The 19,381-nt window shown below is 60.7% G+C and overlaps 2 protein-coding genes across 5 annotated transcripts; both read right to left on the bottom strand.

Annotated features, from left to right (window-relative positions):
• Window positions 1–2,331: 2,331 nt before the first annotated feature.
• Window positions 2,332–6,266, bottom strand: TRAF4 (TNF receptor associated factor 4). Of its 2 annotated transcripts, none has more exons than XM_065732194.1 (7): window positions 6,032–6,266; window positions 4,430–4,481; window positions 4,102–4,206; window positions 3,845–4,006; window positions 3,424–3,585; window positions 3,195–3,350; window positions 2,332–2,980 (listed from the first exon to the last, which is right to left on the bottom strand). In XM_065732194.1, the coding sequence occupies exons 1-7, from the start codon at window positions 6,172–6,174 to the stop codon at window positions 2,348–2,350; spliced, it is 1,413 nt and encodes a 470-aa protein (XP_065588266.1). In that variant the 5' UTR covers window positions 6,175–6,266; the 3' UTR covers window positions 2,332–2,347. The 2 variants fall into 2 exon arrangements, with proteins under 2 accessions (XP_065588266.1, XP_065588265.1); XM_065732193.1 differs by lacking the exon at window positions 6,032–6,266 and adding an exon at window positions 5,521–5,709 and having other exon boundaries at window positions 4,430–4,476.
• Window positions 6,267–9,510: 3,244 nt separating this feature from the next.
• NEK8 (NIMA related kinase 8) lies at window positions 9,511–18,386 on the bottom strand. 3 transcript variants are annotated; one of them, XM_065731901.1, is made up of 15 exons: window positions 18,302–18,386; window positions 17,733–17,938; window positions 16,706–16,938; window positions 16,253–16,384; window positions 15,873–16,081; window positions 15,415–15,494; window positions 14,689–14,870; window positions 14,425–14,575; window positions 13,385–13,461; window positions 12,104–12,221; window positions 11,719–11,869; window positions 11,360–11,523; window positions 10,991–11,149; window positions 10,759–10,917; window positions 9,511–9,579 (listed from the first exon to the last, which is right to left on the bottom strand). In XM_065731901.1, the coding sequence occupies exons 1-15, from the start codon at window positions 18,346–18,348 to the stop codon at window positions 9,551–9,553; spliced, it is 2,097 nt and encodes a 698-aa protein (XP_065587973.1). In that variant the 5' UTR covers window positions 18,349–18,386; the 3' UTR covers window positions 9,511–9,550. The 3 variants fall into 3 exon arrangements, with proteins under 3 accessions (XP_065587973.1, XP_065587972.1, XP_065587974.1); XM_065731900.1 differs by lacking the exon at window positions 9,511–9,579 and having other exon boundaries at window positions 10,527–10,917; XM_065731902.1 differs by lacking the exons at window positions 9,511–9,579; window positions 18,302–18,386 and having other exon boundaries at window positions 10,527–10,917; window positions 16,706–16,858; window positions 17,733–17,769.
• Between the last annotated feature and the right edge of the window lie 995 nt (window positions 18,387–19,381).

Raw genomic sequence — 19,381 nt, 5'->3', positions numbered from 1 at the left:
GCGAAAGAAAGCAAGCTGATCCTGCTCTACGCTGTAAGCTGTAAGTGTAATGTCTGCGTGTGAGTGTGGCCGGGAGCGGGGGCTGAGTGGTGCCGTGTGTGGCTGAGCCCCCCCAGCCCTCCTCCCCTCGGGAAGCCAAGCCTTAAAATCTCTCCTCCCCCACGAGCACAGAGCCCTGTGGCACTGAGCACCTCCAGCACGGCCACAAGAGCCCGGAGCAGGTTTCTGTTTCATCAAGCTGGGGGGAGATGGGGGCGGGGGGGGAGAAAAGGAAGAAAACCATTTCTTTGTATTTTTTCCCTTTTTGATTTAGACGTGTGGTGCCGGGCTGTACCTATCACTCAGGCTCCCGGTGCGTCGCCTGCTGCCGTGGGAGGAGGAGGAGGAGCGGAGCTGGTGGCGCGGGGGGGGGCACACGGACTCCTGAGTTATTGTTCATGGTCGTATTCCTGCAGTCGTTGTGAAAACTGGTAAATATACATCTGTGAAAGAAGCCAGGTGCCCGGGCTGTTCGTGCGCTGTCTCCGGGCACATCACACTGCCGGGGGGAGGGGGGGGTAAGGGGGCTCGGAGCCCACCCTGCCCCCCAGTGTGGGTGGGGGTGCACATGGGGCTCGGGCATGGAGTCCACATCTGGGGATCCCCCCCACCCCGATGTGAGGGGAATCGGGTTGGCAGCACCTGGAGGTGGGAGGCGATGGCATCGCTGCGAGGATGGGAACGGAAACAGGGAACTGCTCTGCACCACCGCGTGGTCTGCTGCTCCGGCACTGGGAGGGGGGGAGGGGGAGGGGGAGCGGAGGGGGAGGGGGAGGGGAGGGGAGGGGAGGGGAGGGGAGGGGAGGGGAGGGGAGGGGAGGGGAGGGGAGGGGAGGGGAGGGGAGGGAAGGGAAGGGAAGGGAAGGGAAGGGAAGGGAAGGGAAGGGAAGGGAAGGGAAGGGAAGGGAAGGGAAGGGAAGGGAAGGGAAGGGAAGGGAAGGGAAGGGAAGGGAAGGGAAGGGAAGGGAAGGGAAAGGAGAGAGGGGAGGGGAGGGGAGAGGAGGGGAGAGGAGAGGAGAAGAGAGGAGAGGAGAGGAGAGGAGAGGAGAGGAGAGGAGAGGAGAGGAGAGAGGAGAGGAGAGGAGAGGAGAGGAGAGGAGAGGAGAGGAGAGGAGAGGAGAGGAGAGGAGAGGAGAGGAGAGGAGAGGAGAGGAGAGGAGAGGAGAGGAGAGGAGAGGAGAGGAGAGGAGAGGAGAGGAGAGGAGGAAAGGAGGAGAAGGAGAAGGAAAGGAGGGAGGAAGGAAGGAAAGGAAGAGAGGGAGGGAGGGAGGGAAGGTGGAAGAAGGAAGGAAGGAAAAAGAAAGGAAGGGGAGGAGGGTGGAAGGGAGGGAGGAAAGGAAGGGAGGATGGGAGGGAAGGAGGGAGGAAGGAAGTGTGGATGGATGGAGGGAGGGATGGAGGGATCAAAGCCATCCTGCGATGGCGCTAAATCCGAAGCTGCGTGAACCGAACGCCCGCGCCTTCAGGAGGAGGAGGTCCGGGGGGGCAGGAGCCCACCGGGCTTGGAATAAAAGCCGTGAAAAGCACTTTTGTCTCCGTTTTTGAAGTCGGGAGGGGGGGGGGGGGGAACGGCACCGCGGGGCGGCGGCAGAGAGCAGCGGGACGGACAGCACCGGGCACCAGTATATCGCCCTGCTACTGCCTGCTGTAAGCCACCAGTAAAAGATCGTACTGGGCAGCAGTACGGGATGCCAGCTACCAGAGCGGGGCAGCACCGGGCACCAGTATGGCTCGGCATGGCTCACCAGTACGAGTGGATGTGGATCCAATCCCAGCTGGATAATGAGGCCGGTACAGGGCTGGCACTGGGCACCGGAATGCCACTGGGTTCATCCCACCGCCACGTCACGTGGGACAAGCCACCATCTCCCACATCACCACCCCAGTGCCCCTCACCATCACTCCGTGCCCCTCACACCCCCCCCCCCCCCCCCGACCCACTCTGTGCAGAGGACACAAAGGAGCTCCTAATAAATACAAGAAATGTTTATTGAAAAACAAGAAGTCGGGGAAGGGGGATTGGGGTAATAAATAACCAATGAGTGCCGGGGGGGGGGGGGGGACCAGCTTACAAAATATGGCTCTGGGCAGCGGGGACCCCCAGGTCCCCAACAAGGCTGGTAGTGGGGAGTGAGGAAATGGGGGGCACAGCCCCCTGCTCCCCTCGGGCACCTGAGAAGGGGCAGTGGGGTCCCACCCCCATGGACACCACTGCCGTCCCGGGGAGCCCCCCCCCCCATCCCCGGGGTTCAGCACCACGAACAGCCCCCCCCCCCCCCCCCCCAGCCCCCCCACGCTGTCATGGGGTTCAGGAGAGGATCTTCTGGGGGATCTCCACCGACGCTCTGATGAAGATGGCGTTGTCCCGCACGTAGTTGCGCTTCTTGATGTCCTCATGGGAGATGAACTTGGGGTAACCAAAACCCAAGGTGCTCTCGTCCAGGGACCCCCTCGACGCCCCCGGCTTCTGGAAGTTCTTCCAGTTGGGGTCGGGGTGGAAGGTCTCGGTGATGTGCTGCGGTTTGGAGAGCGACGGGTCGCTCTGGTCCAGCAGTGAGAAGGTGACCCGGTAGGAGAAGGGCCACTCCAAGAGGTTGTCATATTCACCCGGCAGCACGCGGATGTACACCGAGAGGTGGCTGTTCTCCCCGCTCCCGTTGCCGTTGAGGAAGGCTGACACCTGCAGCTTGTAGCCGTACTTGTGGGTGTAGAAGGGAGGGCTGAAGAACTCGTAGTTGCTGCGGGCTTTGGCCTCCTGCAGCTTGCGGGTGTAGTCGGAGATCTTCCAGATGAGGATCCCGTCGCTGCTCACCGACAGCTCCTCCACGTCGCGCCGCAGCTCCACGATCTCCTGCCGCTGCCGGCTCACCAGCGCGCACACCATGCCCAGGTGCGCCTTGGTGCTCTCCTCCAGGTGCCGCCCCATGGCCAGCTTGGGGCACTGCGGGCACAGGGATGGGGGGCGTGAGGACGGCGTTGGAGGGGATGGCACACAGACACAGCGGTGGAGGGACACGATGGGGACCGCAAGGATGGGACGGTGCAGAGCGGGGACACCACAAGAGTGTCAGGGATGAGAGCGGTGGGGATGCTGTGGGGCTCGTTGGGACACTAGGATGGGATGGAGACGCCGGTGTGGGGCTGGGGACACTCACCCTGTGCTTGCAGCCCGCCTCCTTGAAGGGACACAGCAGCATGGCAGTGCTGCAGCTCTCCTTCAGGTGCGTGGGCACATCCTCCCGGGCGATGTTGGGCGTCCCACACTGGTTGGGGCAGGGCACGGGGTACCGGGGACACTGGTACTGGTGGTTCTGGGGACAGAGGAGGGGCGTTAGCGGGGCTGAGAGGCAGTGGGGCGAACCCGTCCCTGTGGCCCCATCTCACCTGGATGGTGTCGAAGACAAACTCCTTGGCGCAGTAGGTGCAGGGCTGGGTGCGCTTGGGGCACTCGGACAGGGAGTGCTGGGGCAGCAGCCGCCGCATCATGCGCGCCCCGCATTTGTTCTCACAGTACACACTTTCCTGGGGACATGTCCCCTGGTGGCTCTGGGGACAGAGGCAGCGCGGTCACTGCCAGCCCCGTCCCCATCCAGGCTGCGCTGTGCGTGGTGGGCACCGTCCCCACGGCCACGCTGTGCCCCCCCAGCAGCAGGCTGTCCCCAGCCGTGCCCCCACAGTGCCCCTACAGCCCTCCGTGGCCACCCTGCCCCCACCCTCAGCCCCACACCTTCCTACCCACCCCACCACACCCCCATCCGGGCCGCATCCCCACACGTCCCCCACAGCACACCCCCACCGTGCCCACCTCGAAGGCCTCCCCGGTGAAGTCCCCGGCGCAGAACTCGCACTGGACGCGGCGCTTGGGGCAGCCGTGCTGCAGGTGCTGGGGCAGATCGCGGCGGCTCAGCTTGGCGCTGCAGCGGTTGGGGCAGGGGATGACGTTGAAGCCGCAGGTGCCCAGGTGGGCCTGGGGGGAGGTGGGGGAAGGGGTGCACAGGGACGGTCAGGGTGGGTGGGGGATACGGGGCGATGTGGGGTGCTCCCTGCTGCCCGCTCTCCTACCTGCAGGTGCCGGATGAGCCCGCTCCAGCGGCAGCCCTCCTCGCTGTGGATGCAGCGGATGGCCAAGCTCAGCACTTGAGCTTCCAGCTCAGGGTCGGGGTAGATCTAGAAGTGGGGGGTGGGGGGCGAGGCAGCGAGCTGTGGGCACAGTGCCCAGGGCCGGACCCCCCCCCCCCCACCCCCAGCCAACAAACCAACAAACGCCCTTTGTCAGGAGTGGGTTTCCGCTTCCCATTGCTGTGGCACAAAGAGCCGTTGATCCACAGCAGTGCCTGTGCCAGGCACCGGGGCCGGGCCGGACCCACAGCGGGGAGGGGGACACGCTCACCTTGGCGTAGTCCAGGGGCAGCTGATCCTCAGGGCACTTGAATACGCCTTCGCTGCAGGAAAAAAGAGAGAGGGGTCGGGATGAGGGCTGACACATCTCTGGAGCCCCCCCGGTGTGCCAAATCCAGCCCTCGGGGAGCCCTAATCCTGGCGGCGGCCGCTCCATCTGTCGGGGCTGGGAAATGCCCCTGCCAGACACCATCCCCACCCCCCCCCCCCGCCTTGGGGGCACGGCACCATCTGGAGCCCCTTCACACACCCCGGGATGGGACCGGTGGGGCTGCCCCATGTGTCGGGGGCCAGCAGCTGGGCGCCAGATGTGCAGCACGGATGCACGGCCCCATAGGAAGCTGCTCACCAGGAAACAGCCCCGGAGAGGTGGGGCGGAGGGGGGCAGGCATGGGGTCCTCGGCCCTCTGGGTTCACCCCAATGGGACGGGTGCTGCACCTCAAAGTCATCACTGGGGCACAGCCAGTGAACACTGCCTCAGGGTCACCGTGACCCACAGAGGGACGGCATGGGGTGGGGGGAACAAGGACGGGGTGACATGGCACAGCTGGCCGGGAGCCACCGCTGTGACACATTCAGGCTCTGCCCGTAGGGAAGAGCAGCTGGGACCCCAGTTCTGGTGGCTGGGGGACACAAAGTCACCTCCCACCACCCCCCCCCGCCCGCCCCACACACACACACACACACATCGCACCACTCCACACACCCTTGGCACGAGTGGGGTCACCAAAAACACAGCGGTGAGCAGTACACAATGCAGGCACAGGGACACCCCCCCCATGGCCACCCCCCCCCACCCCGTGCCCCACCGCTGGGGACCGAGGGGCCCTGGGGAGGACCGACACAGCCGTGCCACGTGCCCCGCTGGGGGGAGGGGACCACGGTCCCAAACACGCTGGGGGTCCGGGAGCAATCCCCGACGAGGCCGCCCCATTGCTCACGCTCCATCGGGCAGGGAATGTGCTGAGGCAGCGCCGGGGGCACCGTCCTTCCCTCTGACCTTCACGTCGAGGTTTACCCCCCCCCCCCCCAACCAGCACCAGCAGCACCAGCACGACCTCCTCCCCCTCCCAGCCCCAAACGCACCCCCTGGCTGCACCGTGGGGGTCTCCCGTCGTCCGTTCCCGGAGCCCCACGGCCGCGGGTGGGAGCGTGGCGCGGCGCAGCCTGGCACCGGCCCCGGGAACGCCCGGTTTCGCAGAAACCACCGTGTCCGTCCTCCCCCTCCCCCCCCCCCCCGCCCATCCCCGTGCAAAGGTCGTCGGTGCGGGGCGAGGCTGATGGCGGAACGCGGGGAAGGGGCCGCCCCACGCGTGGATCTCACCCCCCAACCTCGTAGGGTTCGGGGGTTGTGGGATGGGGGGGGCCCCGCCGCTTCCTTCCTGCGTGGCCCCGGCAGGAAGGCGTCGGGCTCGGCCTCCTCCTCCTCCTCCTCCTCCTCCGAGCCCGAAGGAGGCTGTCACGCGTGGGGGTGGGGGGGCACCCACGAGTCCCCCGCGTCCCCCTCCAACCCCGCGCCCCGGCAGCACCCGGAGGGTTCCACGCGTGACGTCGGGGCGGTTTGGGGGGGGGGGGGGGGGGGGGGGAGCTCACCTGAGGAACTCCTGCAGGCAGGTGTCACAGAAGCGGTGCCCGCAGGTGGAGACCCGCACGGGTTCCCGCATGGGTTTCCCGCACAGCGGGCACAGCACTCTCCGCCGCGGCCGCTCCAGCAGTTTGTAATCGTAGCCCGGCATCGCGCTCCGCTCCCGGCCCCGCTCCGCGCACCGCTCCGCGCTCCGGAGCCGACTCCGCCCCGGGGCGGTAACAACCGCGGCAACACCGCCCCGAGTCCCGCGGGGAGAGACGGGGGCACCGCGTGGGGATGCGGCCGGGGCTGCTCTGGGGGGGGGAAGGGGGAGGGAGGGGGACGGGGGGGTGTGGGATGAGGTGGGGTGGAGTGGGATAGGGTGAGAAGGGATGGGGTTGCGTAGGATGGGGGGGATGGGATGGGGGGGATGGGGGGGATGGAGTTGTTATGGAGTGGGGCAGTATGGGGTTGGTACAGGATGGGGTGAGATGGGACAGAGTGGGGTGGGATGGGGTTGTTATGGATGGAGTGGGATAGGATGGGGTTGGTACAGGATAGGGTGAAACAGAATGGGATGGAGTGGGATGAGATGGTATAGGACGGAGTGGGGTGGGACAGAGCGAGATGAGATGGGATGGGGTTGTACAGGATGCAGTGGGATAGGACGAGATGAGCTAGAGCAGCTAGGGTGAGACAGAATGGGGTGAGGTGGGGCGGGATGCAGAATAAAGGGAGCTCTGTCTCAGCCCCCTCCTCACCCTCTCAGAGCTGAGCAGCATATGGGAGCGCTCTGCCCTCGTCCCCGGAGATGAGCAGCACCAGCTCATGGTCTGCCTGCCTGAGCTCACCCCTCACCAGCCCCGGCACGGCCACGCGTGCTGGCACGTTTCCATTTGCGCGTGGAGGAGGAGCACGGGAGGGGCTCAGCCTCCATCCGCTGCTGAATCCTGGGGGTGGTTGGGGCAGGACCCCCTCCGTATGGGGCTGCGGGGCTCCGCTCCCCCCGCCGTTAGCTCCATCTCTTTGATGTTTGACGTTTTCAGTTTCCTAGCCTCATCTCAGCTCATTAGCCGGGAGCTGCCAAAGCCATCAGAAGGCGCTGCAGTGCCGGCAGGACGGCGCGGAGGTGTCAGACCCTGCAAACAAAGACCCCCTCATTTCCCCCTCTCCTTAATGAACTGCCTCCCCGTGACAGCGAAGCGTTTGGCTCACACGTGGGTGACACCACACCTCCGGGCAGGGCTGCGGCCTTTGTAGATGCAAGATGTTGCTCCGGCCCCAAACCCATCTGTGCTTCCCACCAGCAGCATCCCCCCCCTCCCCCCCGGGTTAGGGTGAACCTGGGGGGGGGGGGGGGGGGGGTGCAAAAACAGCTCTGTGGATTTTAAAGCTGAGCTGGAAAGGAGCATCCCCTGCATTGGGGACTTCTTCCAGCAGAAGAGCATGGGGATGGATGGACAGAAGTTTTCCTTCTGCAAAGCCCCGTGGGAACGGGGCTGGGAGCAAAGATGGGGGTGCCAGAACCGAATCAAAGCAGCTGGGGTCAGCAGGAGCTTCGGGTTATTTCCTGCTGACAGCAACAGCCCGAGGTCAGTGGGATGTGTCATCTTATCAGGCATGGGAACAAGCGACCCACGGCTCCCCACGGCCAGCCCAACCCACGGGCAACTCCTTCCCGGGGGAAAAGGAGCAGCCCCGGGGGGGTGGGGGTACACAGGAGCAGGATGAGCCCCCCCCCCCCCAAGCACGGGGATGCAGCAACAGAACAAGGCTAAAAAATAAAAATCAAAGGGGGGGGGAGGGGAGAAGCCCCGGTTCTGAGCTTTCACCGGGTCTCTGCAGGGAAACAAAGCAGCAGACAAGGAATGCATGCGGCCTGCTCGCTGCTCGCTGCCCGCGGCACACGGACGTGCCTCGGCTCGTCGTTGCAGGAGCTATTGTTGCTCGGGGCCGGGGGCCTCTTTGTTTCCCTTCGCCCTTTCGCCAGGCTCGGTCACAGCCCGCTATTAAATTATTCAAATCACCACTCCGGGCTCCACAGCCGAAGCGAAATCCCCAGGGCTGCAGCAAACCCCCCCCAGCACAAAGCACGAGGGCTCTCCCCCCCCTTCCCTGCGGGTGAAAGGTCCCCATATCCGAACTGGTGTCACCTCCGGCCCAAGCACTGCGCTGTGAAGCCATAAAACGCCATACACGGGTCTGGGAGCAGGGGACACCTTCCCCTGCACTGCCACTGTGTGCTGGGGGAGCACCGAGGGACTCGCAGGGCCCTGGAAAGCACGTCAGCTTCCCGGGCTAGCAGGGTGTAACCACCTGAAAAGGCAGCTCCACCAGAAACAAAGCAGTGGGGAAAAACCCATTCACCCACCCAGGCAGGAGCCAAGGAGGGAGGCCGTGTCTGCAGCCACGGCTGCACACGCCTTTCCCGGCTGGACGGGACCTGCTCTCATCCCAGCCAGAGCCTGGGAGGCACAGGGAGCAGGAGGCCTGCCCAAATTCATTACCTTCCACATGACAGAGGGGTGGGTCGGCTCCCAGCAGAGCCCAGCGAGCAGAGCCCTTCTCGAAGACAGGAAAGGATCACAAAAAATAATTAGAGAGATTCCATCTCAGCCAGCTTATGAAAGCCCTGACTTTATACACCGCGGATTGGCAGAGGCACAAAGATGGATGTGAAAGGCAAAAAGCATTTGCAATGTCAGATCAGAGACAGAAGCTCATCAGAAAATGGCCCAGGGCAGATGTAAGCTTAAAAAAAAAGGAAAAAAAAGAACTAAAGAAAGGAAACGACCCTTCTGGAGATGAAAAAAAAAGTAACTCCTGTCTGTGGCACGGCGATATGCCCCCTCCTGCCTGCAGAAAGGATCCCTGCTGGAAACTCATCATCTCCCTGGAGAGATCTGGGTTCAAAAACTTCAATTAGAGACAATCGCTGGCTGCGTGCTGCTGCCTCGTGCTAGCTCGGCCGGCAGCCAGGAGCAGCAGCAGGATTTAGGGGCCCGAGGACAAACGTGAGCTGGAGGATGCTCAGCTGGGCTCCTGGAGGCTGGGATTGGAGAGCCCCGGGCAGCACCCGGGGACTCGGCCAGCCGTGCAGGAGCCTTGGAAGCTGATAACAGCTCAACCGAGGGGCAGAACGCTGTGAGGGGGGATGGGAAAGGACGGGCTTGTCTCATTAGAAAAGAGGTTTGCACTTAGTCACCCCGCGCAGCGCCTGGGGCTGTCACTCCAGACACTGCTGTGGCAAAGGCTGACGGCTCTCTCAGACAGCGAGCTGTCAGCCTGGGCTTTGAAACCAGAGAGCATCCACGGGGAAAAACAACCTCTGTGCTCACCACCGGCGGCAGAGGAGAGCCCTTCTACGCCCAAACACACGAGAGACACTGAACAGCAGCAGTGCTCGGGCACTTCAGGGTCACGGTGAACCTCGCTGAGCCACCGGAGCAGCTCTGGTTCTGGGGAAGCACGGTGAGGAGCGGCAGAGTGCAGGCAGCAGGTCCAGCAGGAGGACAGGAGGAGCCTGCAGCCCTGCAGCAAGGCTCTCACTGGGTCGGTGACTCTTCCACAGCAGCTGAAACACAGAAGGCAAGAACAGACCAGCAGTGCAATCCCTGTCCCGCACAAACACACACAGCAAGAGCAGGAGGGAATAAAATACCCTGGGGCTGGCAGCAGCCTTCTCCCCTCCAGCTTCTCCCAGCTATTCCAGGCCTGTGTTTGCAGTGGGGTTGAGAAAAGGGTGCAGCAGTGGCCTCGCCATGAAGCGGGCAGCGGTCCAAGCCAGACAAAAACAGTGCTGGCTGCACGGGAGGAAACCGCCCCGCGGCCCCAAAGGTGGAGCACAGCTCACCAGTGCCAGCACCCCATCCCCAGCTGGACCTAGAAGCAGCAGTAATACCAAACGTGCCACCAGCTCGTGACATGTAATGGGCAGACTGAGCTGAGCACAGACCCAACGCGAGGTGGGAGCCCACAGCCCAGCTGCAGAGCGACTCCAGCAGCAGGAGGGGGCTGCAGCTTGCAGCCTTCCTGCTGGAACAAAACTTCTAACTCCCACAGCAAACACCCTGCCCCAAGTCTTGGCCTTTCCCTGTCCCCTCCGTGGCAGGGCCCGTTTCACTGTGCTGGGGCAGTCAACCAGGCCTCCTCCCCTGCAGGGTGTAATTAGTCTCCTTGAAGTGGGCTGGGACTGGATCCCTCAGCCCAGCACCGAGGCCATAATCAGACCTGCACAGGAGGAAGAAAGGCCCCTCCAGCAGTCTGGGCCAGGCTCCCATCTTACACGCAGGCAACGGAAGGGCAGGTCACACCATGGGCACGTTTTAACCACGCAGGGATGCTGCTTTTGGCCCAAGCAGAGAGGAACCACAAAACCATGGCTATCTTTTCCAAACCACAATGGAGAAGCAGCAGCCAAAACGACGCCTCAAATCTCAGCTTCTATTTCAGCAGCAGCAATTAGAGAGCTGCTCTTTTTGGCTGCTCGCTGGTCTGTCACACCAGCTGCAGCCTGGCCAGCGTGCGAGTCTGCCTCTCTGCTCCCCCAGTGCAGTGGAAGAGGCAGTGTCAAAGCACTGTGTAGCAGAAAGGGGATGCACTTCAAGTTATTTCTGCTCATCTGCAGCTCTAGATGGACTAGAATAACGCATAGCTTGTGTGCCTGTGTTCCTCAGTACAGCACTGGTCACAAGGCATCGCGTCTGACTGGGATCTCACAGCAGGAATCTCTGCAGCAAAGCCCCTAACTCACGCTTCACAGCCAGCAGTGTGTTCCCATGGCAGCAGGCCACAGAGGTCACCACGTATGGATGTGTCTCCTCCAGCTGCACGGGCCTCGGTGTTCCAGTCTCCTCATCCTTCCTGCCCAAGCGTCCCCTGGCTCCTTTCCCCCAGGTGCACACCTCGCCATCTGCAGAGGGACAGAGCTTCCTGCACACACGGCTCCTGCAGTCCTCAGCAGGACATGGGAGCTCCTGCCTCACCTGCTCCAATGGCCACAGTGAAGGCATCCCCACAAGCCACCACTGTGACCTTCACGGCCTGAAGCCCCACAACCAGGTGGGGCACACGGCTGGTGCGGCAGGAGTTGGTGCCCAGCTGCCCGTGTTGGTTGCTCCCAAAGGTGTAACACTGGCCAGAAGCTGATGAGAGATGAGAGAAACTGTACGTCATCCAAGGATGCACAGAAACCCCTTTGCTTTCTATCACCTTAAGTATCCTGCTCCACATTGCTCCGAAACTGGGAGCAGGGTGCACTGAGCCTCTCTTTTAGGCCTCGACCTCCAGGAAAGGGAAGGAGGAGGAGGAGGATGGAGAAAATGCAGTCCCCTCTCAGGGATCTGGGCACACACCTGTGACTGCAGCTGAGTGTGCTGTACCGATGTCAGCACACACAACTGGCTCTTTGTTCAAGGGGGCTGACCGGGCACACGTGAACACGGTGGCCTCTTCTACCTGGTCCTCTGGGGAAGGTTCCTCTGCTGAGCTGATCCGATCTAGGCCCAGCTTGTTACACCTGCAAACAAAAAAAAGCACGGCTCAGAGCTGGCTGAATCCAGCATCAAATCCTGCCCTGGCATAACTGCACCGCCAGCAACGAGCAGGATCTCACGGAGACGTCTTCTCGCTCCCTTTTCAATGACAGACACAGGAGGGGCCTGGGGAAGCCGCAGGCAGGCTCTGGGCTCTCACAGATCCTCATTTGCCCTACCTGTTGCTCCCACAAGCGAGAATCTGGTTCTTCACTGTGAGGACCATGGAGGAATCGATGCCACAGATGACCCTCTGAGCCTCGTGCTCTGGTGGGACTGCTACTTGCTGGGGGCAGTTATGGCACTCCAGGGTACCCAGCCCAAGCCGACCTGGCAGGAGAAACACAACGCTGCCTCCAAGAACCCAGTCTGGGACCTGCCACCACAAAAAGCAGCAAACCCCAAAGCACAGGGAGCCGATCTGCAGTGAAGTGGCAATGACTTGCCCACACCCACCAAGCCTGACACACCTGGAGCAGGCTGCAGGCAAGCTGGGCCAGCGAGCGGAGCAGAGACAGGCAACAGAAAGCATGGGCCCTGTTCTGCTGAGCAGACATCTCTTACCATTATCCCCCCTGCCCCAGGCAAACACCTCCCGTTCGTTGGAAACTGCCAGGACGTGAGATGCACCACAGGCCACCTGCACCATCTCGTAGCCCAGCAGGGCCTCCACGATCTTGGGCTGGCAGGGGAAGAGCAGCAGCCGTTAGCCGAGACCTCCCAGCCAGCCTGCCTGCTCCCAGCCCTCCCACCCTGCCCCCCCAGCACAGCACAGCACTGGCAGCATCCCAGTTTTCATCCAACACAAACACCAGAGGTTTTTTTTGCTGTTGTTCTGAACAGCCTTCAAAGGGTTTTTCTTTTTTTTTATTTTTATTTTTAAGAGTCTACGTGCACGCAGCACAAAAGATAATGCAAACATCTCTGGAGGGGGGAAGCAGCCAGCACGATGGTTTGGAGAGCCCAAGGGTTGGGATTCACCCCCCCTGCCCATGTGGGGAGTGCCAGAGGCTGTTAACGCTCGCTCTGAGCAGGCAGGGGCTTGGTGCAGGATGCATTTGGCTCCTCTCATGCAGAGGAGCTGTGAGCCACCAGCTACACATTCGTTAGGGTGTGGGGAGACCAGGATCTCATCTCGCCCAGCCCCTGCTGTGACCTACTGTTAAATCTGACACCTTGCCACAATGAGCCTCAATCTCATTATCTTCTTCAAGTGAAAAGCACCGTTTGCTGGGATTTGGCTGCAGCTCCCAGTTGGTGTCCCCCAGCAATAAACACCGAGCTGCTCTGGACAGAGCAGGCACTAATGTGCCAGCTGACCGCAGAAACAAATGGCACCAGTCCCTGGGCTCGGCTGGCAGCCGTTGGCTGCTGCCACATCCGAGGGCAGGAGAGGAAGAAGCTGGAAAGGAGCAGTGGGCTCTCAGCCCCACTGCTCTGAGCCAATCGGAAGCACACAGCTCTTCTTTAAATACTGGCTCTTTTGAAAAATAACTTTTCTCAGTGAACCCCGGCAGCTGCAGGCCAAGAGTGAAGCAGGCAGGTGTGTGATTGGAGGCAGGCTCCAAGCTGGGAGCACGCCAACAGCAACCACAAGGCTGCTCTTGACTTCCCCCACACTCAAAGGGATCATTGTGTAGGGAGGGAGGGGGGGAAAAGAAAGAGGCAGGTTGGGCCTTTTAAAACCCACAGTGACAGGGAGAGGAGGGGGAGGGGAGTCAGATGCCAAAGCACACTTGGGATGCACACCCCTGGAGCTGGGATGAGCTGCCTCACGTGGCAGATAAAGCACAATCCATCCTCTAACCCTGGGGGAGCAGCAAGCCCAGCACCCTCACAACAAACCTGGCTTACATCCGTGAAGTTTCCGTGCCCTAAACAGCCATTGCTGCCACTGCCGAAAGTCATGATTATCCCCCTGTCTGGAAAGGCAGAGAGAAGTGTTACTGGCACACGTGATGCCCTGTGAGGCACACACTGCCTGCAGGGCTGGCCGTGGGTCTCAGGACAGGCTCTGCCTGGACTCATAACTTGCTGGGGGGCCCCCCCAGGGCCTTCCGTACATTTCCAGAGAGCAGCAGCCTCAGTGCACCGCAACGCCTCACCAAACAAACATCAGATGATAACAGGAAAGCACTGTGATAACATTATGGCAGCTGTGTATGCAGGAGTGCTAACTCCACAGTCTGTCAAGGTGCTAAACACACAGGGCTGCTCACCAAGCAGCCGTCCAGCAGAGCAGTGGCAGGAAGCACCACGCAGAGGAAGGACAAACACACACCTATGAAGTTTGCCATCTGCAGCTCTGTCGTTTATTGCCCTGATCTCCAGCAGAAGGGCAAACAGGGCTCCCAAAGGGCCACGGGAAGGGCTTTGCTCCCCAAACACAGTGGGCTGGTGTACATGCTCTGCTCCCAGGCAGCACGCCTTCTGGCCAGCTCTCTGAAGGCTTCAGACCCAGCCTTCCTGCAGCAGAGGACAACCAGCCCTGCAGGAGCTCACAGGCACCCATTCATGCTGCCTTCTTGCTGCAGTGCCAGTCACCATTCATCACCATTCCTGTCACACTCACAGAGTATATGACAGAGAAAGGCTGAACTTCCCAAACATTCCTTGCACTGTGCAAGCCAGTTCTGCCTTCAGCTGACAGCACTGCTTGCAGGACAAGAAACAGAAGGTGTCTGTTGCCTTCCCCATACCAGACTGACCTTTGTGACCAAGCTGACCAACGTGGCATCATGCTTGCAGGCCACAGAGATCTTCACTTCATCCCAGCCCTGTCTGTCCCCTGGGTTCCTCTCCAAACAGGCATCCCAGGCTGTCACACTGCATTTGCAAGCCATCTCCACGACTTCTCCAGGTGAAAGCCCAAGGCAGCAGCTCACCTGTGAGGCAGGCAGTGAAGAGATCACCGCAGGACACATGTTTGATGGTCACACCAGACTGGCCCTCCAGAAAACGGGACACAAACTGAGGCTGCAGCTGCTCCGTGGCTCCTGGCAGGGAAGGGCCTCCTGCACTGCCCACTGGGGGAGCCTGGAGGAGAGAAGCTGTATCAGCTCCCGTGCCTCTGCACAGCAAGAGCTGTGTGTGAGAACTAAGATAAGCCCCATCCTACAGCTGCCTGCCCCATGTTCCCTGTTACTCACCTCCCACATGATGAGCCGCCCCGATTTGGTGACCCCAGCCTTCTGTGTCCTGCCAGCAGACACCTGCACCACCTCGGTGTTCAGCATGGGCAGGCGGAGCGGGGTGGTGATCCCACTGCCCCATGTGTAGATGGATGACAGGGGAGGAGGGATGCCTGTCCTGGCAGAGCCACCTCGAACACCTGAGGGTCAAATAGAAACCATCAGAGCGGATTCCTGACTTCCCTCCCACAGAAGGAGAAAGCCAGCAGCCAGCTGGGTGCCAGCACAGCTGCCAGCAGGGCCAGGCCAGCTCAGAGCACCCGTCCAAGGTTGGCATCAGGCAACTGGGGAGCTCACTGCCAGGGCTGAGGAAACACATGGGAACAGCTACTTGTATTTTATCCTGGAACTGAGGGGAGAAGCAGTACGACAGCTCTAGCTAATTGTTAACCAGTGCCAGCTGCACTGCCCTGCGTGGGGACATTCTCCCTTAGCACCCCCCCTTCCCCCAGCTGGTTCCCAGCCTTTACAGCAGAAGCTGCAGAATTTGATTCAAGGGCTCAAAACCTCAAAGACTGCTGCTTGGTCCCCAGATCCGAGGTGCCTGCCAGCTCCTCCAGTGCTCACAGAAGGTGATATTTCTCAACTCATTCTCTCCAGAGGCTCAAATGCCCCTCCAACTCCCCAACACCTAAGGGTCCTTCCAAATGGGAGCTGTGTGGAAGGCACTGTGCCAGCACTCACCCCTGGGCCTGGCACTGCTCACTCGTCCCCCCGTCCGGTTGTGTGTCACTGTTTGCACTGGAGCCAAGGGCTTTTCAGGCCTGCCAAAGCAAAATCCAGTCCTTGCTGTCAGCTCAGCCCAGAGCTCCTGCAAAGCCCTGTATCACAGAACTGGGCAGAGCCACAGCTGACTAGTTCACAGAACTGCCTTCGGCAGGTGTTTTAAACCACCTGAGAAAGGGAAGTTGGTGTCAATTTTCCTCCCCCTGAGCTCACAACTCTCCATTTGCAGTTACTGCTGCCCACACCTGCTGCAGCCACAAGCCACGGGGCCAGGCTTGGCTAGCAGCAGCTGCACGTTTGGTAAGGCAGCACAGGGTCAGCACTCTCTTTGGAACTTATAGACAGCGAGCTGCTCTGATGCATTGTGAGCTGTGGCAGTCCCTCCCAAGGGAAGCAAGCGTGGCAGTATCACTTGCCTTCTCATTTTAACACTTCCTACATCAGTGTAGAGGTTCAGAAGGGGGCGAATGCAGATGGCCTGGGCCATAATCTCATTCAGCTGAGGCCGCTTGGAAGGATCCAGGTTCAGCATGCTAAGGATGAGCTGGCGCAGGTCAGGGCTGTATCTATCTGATATTGGAGCAAATGTGCCGCTCATGATCTTCAATACTAAGGCAGGAAGATTCTGAACAGAAAACAAAAGAGACATACAGTGGCTGGGAAATCAGAAGCAAGGCCAATGCCTTCAGCACTGCCCTCTGCCTTCAGGCTCAGAGAGAAGAGTGATCCAAGCAATGTATTTTCATCTCTGTAAGAAACCTCCATTCTCTGCACAAGTAAACTCTGTCTGTCTTACCGCAGCTTCAAAAGCCCTCTTGAGGCTGGTAAGTTCATAGAGCACGCAGCCCAAAGCCCAGATATCACTCTTCTGGTTGTAAGGCTTCCCTTCACAGAGCTCTGGAGAGATGTAGCACGGAGTTCCCACAACCTAAACAAGAGAGAGAAATCTACTGTGAAGGGTAAGAAGGGGGAAAGAGAAAGGCTCTGTTTACAGCCCTCAGCACTACCAACCAAAGCTTAGGGGAGCTGGGTGTTTGTTTGGCTGACAGTTTCAGTAAAAACAATGTGGATTTGCCTTTCTGGAGGCCTCAGCAGCACCGTGTTACACAGACGTAGCCTACTGTGAGTATGCCACCTCCAAGCCTGCTGCCCATAGCAGCTTTCCAGAGACTACCATGGAGCCAAGACCAGTGTTTCCAGCCTGCTGCCATGGCAGTAAGTAGCTCCACTGCAAAGCAGGGCCACCCACCGTGTAGGCTTTACTCTTGCTGCTCAAGATTTTGGAAATGCCAAAGTCTCCAATCTTGACAATCATGCGATGCTTGTCCAAGAGGATGTTCTGAGTTTTCAGGTCACGGTGCAGGATCTGCTTGGTATGCACGTGGTGAAGAGCCAGGAGGATCTGCACGAAGAAGTGTAGGATGGTGTCCTCATCCAGCAAGGAGTTACAGCGTTTATGAATAAACTCTGCCAGCGTGCCCCCTGCAAAGAACAACAAAGGGATGTCAGCAAGGGTGGCTGCACAGGGCAGTGCAATCTCAGCCTAAAAATCGAAGGGATATAGCTGTAGTATCTTAACAAGCCAAAAGCATGTAATGGTGGGACACAAAGCACGTCCTCCAGTGCTCCTGGGACTACACAGAAAACAATTTGGTGGGATGAAGACACAGTGAGAGAGAAGATGCTGTTGACATAATGTCAAAGGCAGCAGGAAAAAGGGACACTAAAATTATAGCTCCTGTTAGGACACAAATCTTGATGGCAGAACAAGATAAGCCTGTTCTGCAGAACAGAATTCTTGCAGTCTGAGGGGCCACGTGGCGCTGAGAGGCCTCTGTAAAGAAGGGTAGGTCTAGATGCAGGTCTCCTGTGAAACTTTCAACAAACCCTCATGCAAATGTTGAGTTAATCTTAAACTCCACAGCAGATTCATCAGAAACTGCACCTTCCCACGCAGAGCTGTGGGACTGACAGCGTGGCCGAGAGCTGACAAACAATTGAAACCTAAACCAAGGGTGGATGGTAGCAGGTGTGTCAGAAAACCTTTCATTTCTGTTAGGAGTAGGCACAAGGCATAAAACCACAGAATGGCTGAGATTGGTGGGGCCCTCTGGAGATCACCAGGTCCATCCTCCTGCTCCAGCAGGGCCAGCTAAAGACAACTGCATCTCTGGGGACTGGAACACAGCAGCCTGACCCATTGAGAAATGAACCCTTGGCACCCCCTGGACCGTCTGAGGAAGCAGTGTCAGGTGTGAGGGCTGCACGGGGCCCACCTGGAGCGTACTCCATGGCAATCATGAGAGCTTTGTCCTCCAGGAAGTTCTCGTAGTACTCGATGACGTTGGGGTGGCTGAGCAGCTTGAGGACCTGGCACTCGTTCTGTGCTGCCAGCCGCTCGTCCTTGCTCATCTGCTCCACCGGGATCTGCTTCAGGATGACCAGCTTCTGGTCGGCCTTGCGCAGGCACAGGTGCACGATGCTGCGGGGACAGGGCCTTAGCAGAGAGGGACAGGGCCTGCCCACCACCCGCGGGTGACGCGTGGCCCACGTCGCTGTGTGTCACGATAGTAACAGAGCCTGTTACCATCCCAGGGTAGGGGTATCGCGCACTCCCCTCCCCTCCCGTCACCACGGCAACAGCCGAGGCCAGGCCCTCACCCCAGGGTGCCACACAGCGGCTGACCCTCGCGTTGCCACGGTAACAAAGCCCAGGCACCCCGTCGCCATGGTAACAGAGCCTGTGCCTCTCACCCCGGGGTGCCACAGGCCCGGCGCTGTTCCCCCCCACTCCCAGAATACCAAGCCCCCCCCCAGACCCGGTGCTCCTTGGGGCCGCCCTCACCCGAAGGCGCCTCTCCCCACCACCCGGATCCGCTCGTATTTCTCCATCGCTCCCCCAGCCAGGCCCGGGCTCCTCCCGTCTCCATGGAGACACTTCCGGGTTCCACTACGGTGGCCACGAACGGACAGGACACCTCGTCTCGCGTCCGCACGCCCCCCTTTCCCCCTTTTTTCAATGATTTTCAGGGCCCTCTCTTCAACCCCACCTCAAGGGCGAGGGGAGTTAATCTGTAACCCGCAGCCCTGAGGCGAACAGAGCGAGGCTCGTGCCAGCCCGGAGCTGGATCCGGTGGCTGCGTGGAGTGGGTGCCCCGGGCAGCACGGCGATGCCTACAGCCGGGGCTCTCGGTTCAGCGCTTTGGCTGTGAGCAGGAGCGAGGCCCGATCCCTGGCCCCGTTCCCATCTTCTCCCCACATTCCTGGGATGACTGGGGACAATGGGAGGCGGGCATTGCCCTGGGGGCCTCCCCGAGGCCGAGACCCCGCGCGGGGTCAGCCACGAACGGGAGGGGGTGGGCGGAGCCCTCAGCTCTGCACCCGCAGCGGGGCACGGCCCTACAGCCCTGGAGGGGGCAGCTGTAGGGCCGCGCACAAGGGACGGCTGCTCCAGGGAAGGGACGGGGACAGCGCTGCCACCTCGAGGCCATGCCACGGGGCCATGCTGCCACCTAGCGACACCGAGCTCTGCTCGTGGGGGACCCCGAAACGGCAGCCAAGGCACGCACACAGCGCCTGGGACACGTTGCACTGCCCGGCAATGCCCAGCACTCGGGCAAAGTCTGGCACGCACAGTGCCCCTCCACGCGTGCAACACCCACGCGTGCAGGTACGGTGCCACAAGCGGCGCTCATTCCCCCGTGCACGCCTGCAGTCAGCATCCCGCTGCGATGCGCGGTGCGTGCAGCGCTCAGAGCACGCACCACAAACCACCTCCGTACGCACACGAGCAGCACCCAGCACGCACAAACTAAATGCAACGCGAAGTACAGACACCCCAACCCCCCCCCACCCAGGCGTGCACACCCTGCGTTCAACCCCCACCCCCTTGCACACGCGCGTGCAGCAACGCACCCCTACATAA

Source organism: Cyrtonyx montezumae, unplaced genomic scaffold (assembly GCF_038088225.1).
Source record: "Cyrtonyx montezumae isolate F1298 unplaced genomic scaffold, pur_monq_1.0 scaffold_15, whole genome shotgun sequence".
Classification (NCBI taxonomy): Eukaryota; Metazoa; Chordata; class Aves; order Galliformes; family Odontophoridae; genus Cyrtonyx; species Cyrtonyx montezumae.
Note: the sequence above shows the minus strand (reverse complement) of the source record. Positions and strands in the feature narration are given on the sequence as shown.

Excerpts from the sequence above, each read along its gene's own strand:
- NEK8 (XM_065731900.1), bottom strand. The coding sequence starts at position 18,348 with ATGGAGAAATACGAGCGGATCCGGGTGGTGGGGAGAGGCGCCTTCGG. Across the intron at positions 17,939-18,301 it reads GTGGGGAGAGGCGCCTTCGG|CATCGTGCACCTGTGCCTGC; the intron begins GTGAGGGCGGCC and ends CTGTCCCCGCAG. Across the intron at positions 15,495-15,872 it reads GGAAGTGTTAAAATGAGAAG|GCCTGAAAAGCCCTTGGCTC; the intron begins GCAAGTGATACT and ends TTGCTTTGGCAG.
- TRAF4 (XM_065732193.1), bottom strand. The coding sequence starts at position 5,683 with ATGGGCGGGGGGGGGGGGGAGGGGGAGGACGGACACGGTGGTTTCTGC. Across the intron at positions 4,207-4,429 it reads TGCCCCTGGACTACGCCAAG|ATCTACCCCGACCCTGAGCT; the intron begins GTGAGCGTGTCC and ends CCCCACTTCTAG. Across the intron at positions 4,007-4,101 it reads GGCTCATCCGGCACCTGCAG|GCCCACCTGGGCACCTGCGG; the intron begins GTAGGAGAGCGG and ends ACCTCCCCCCAG.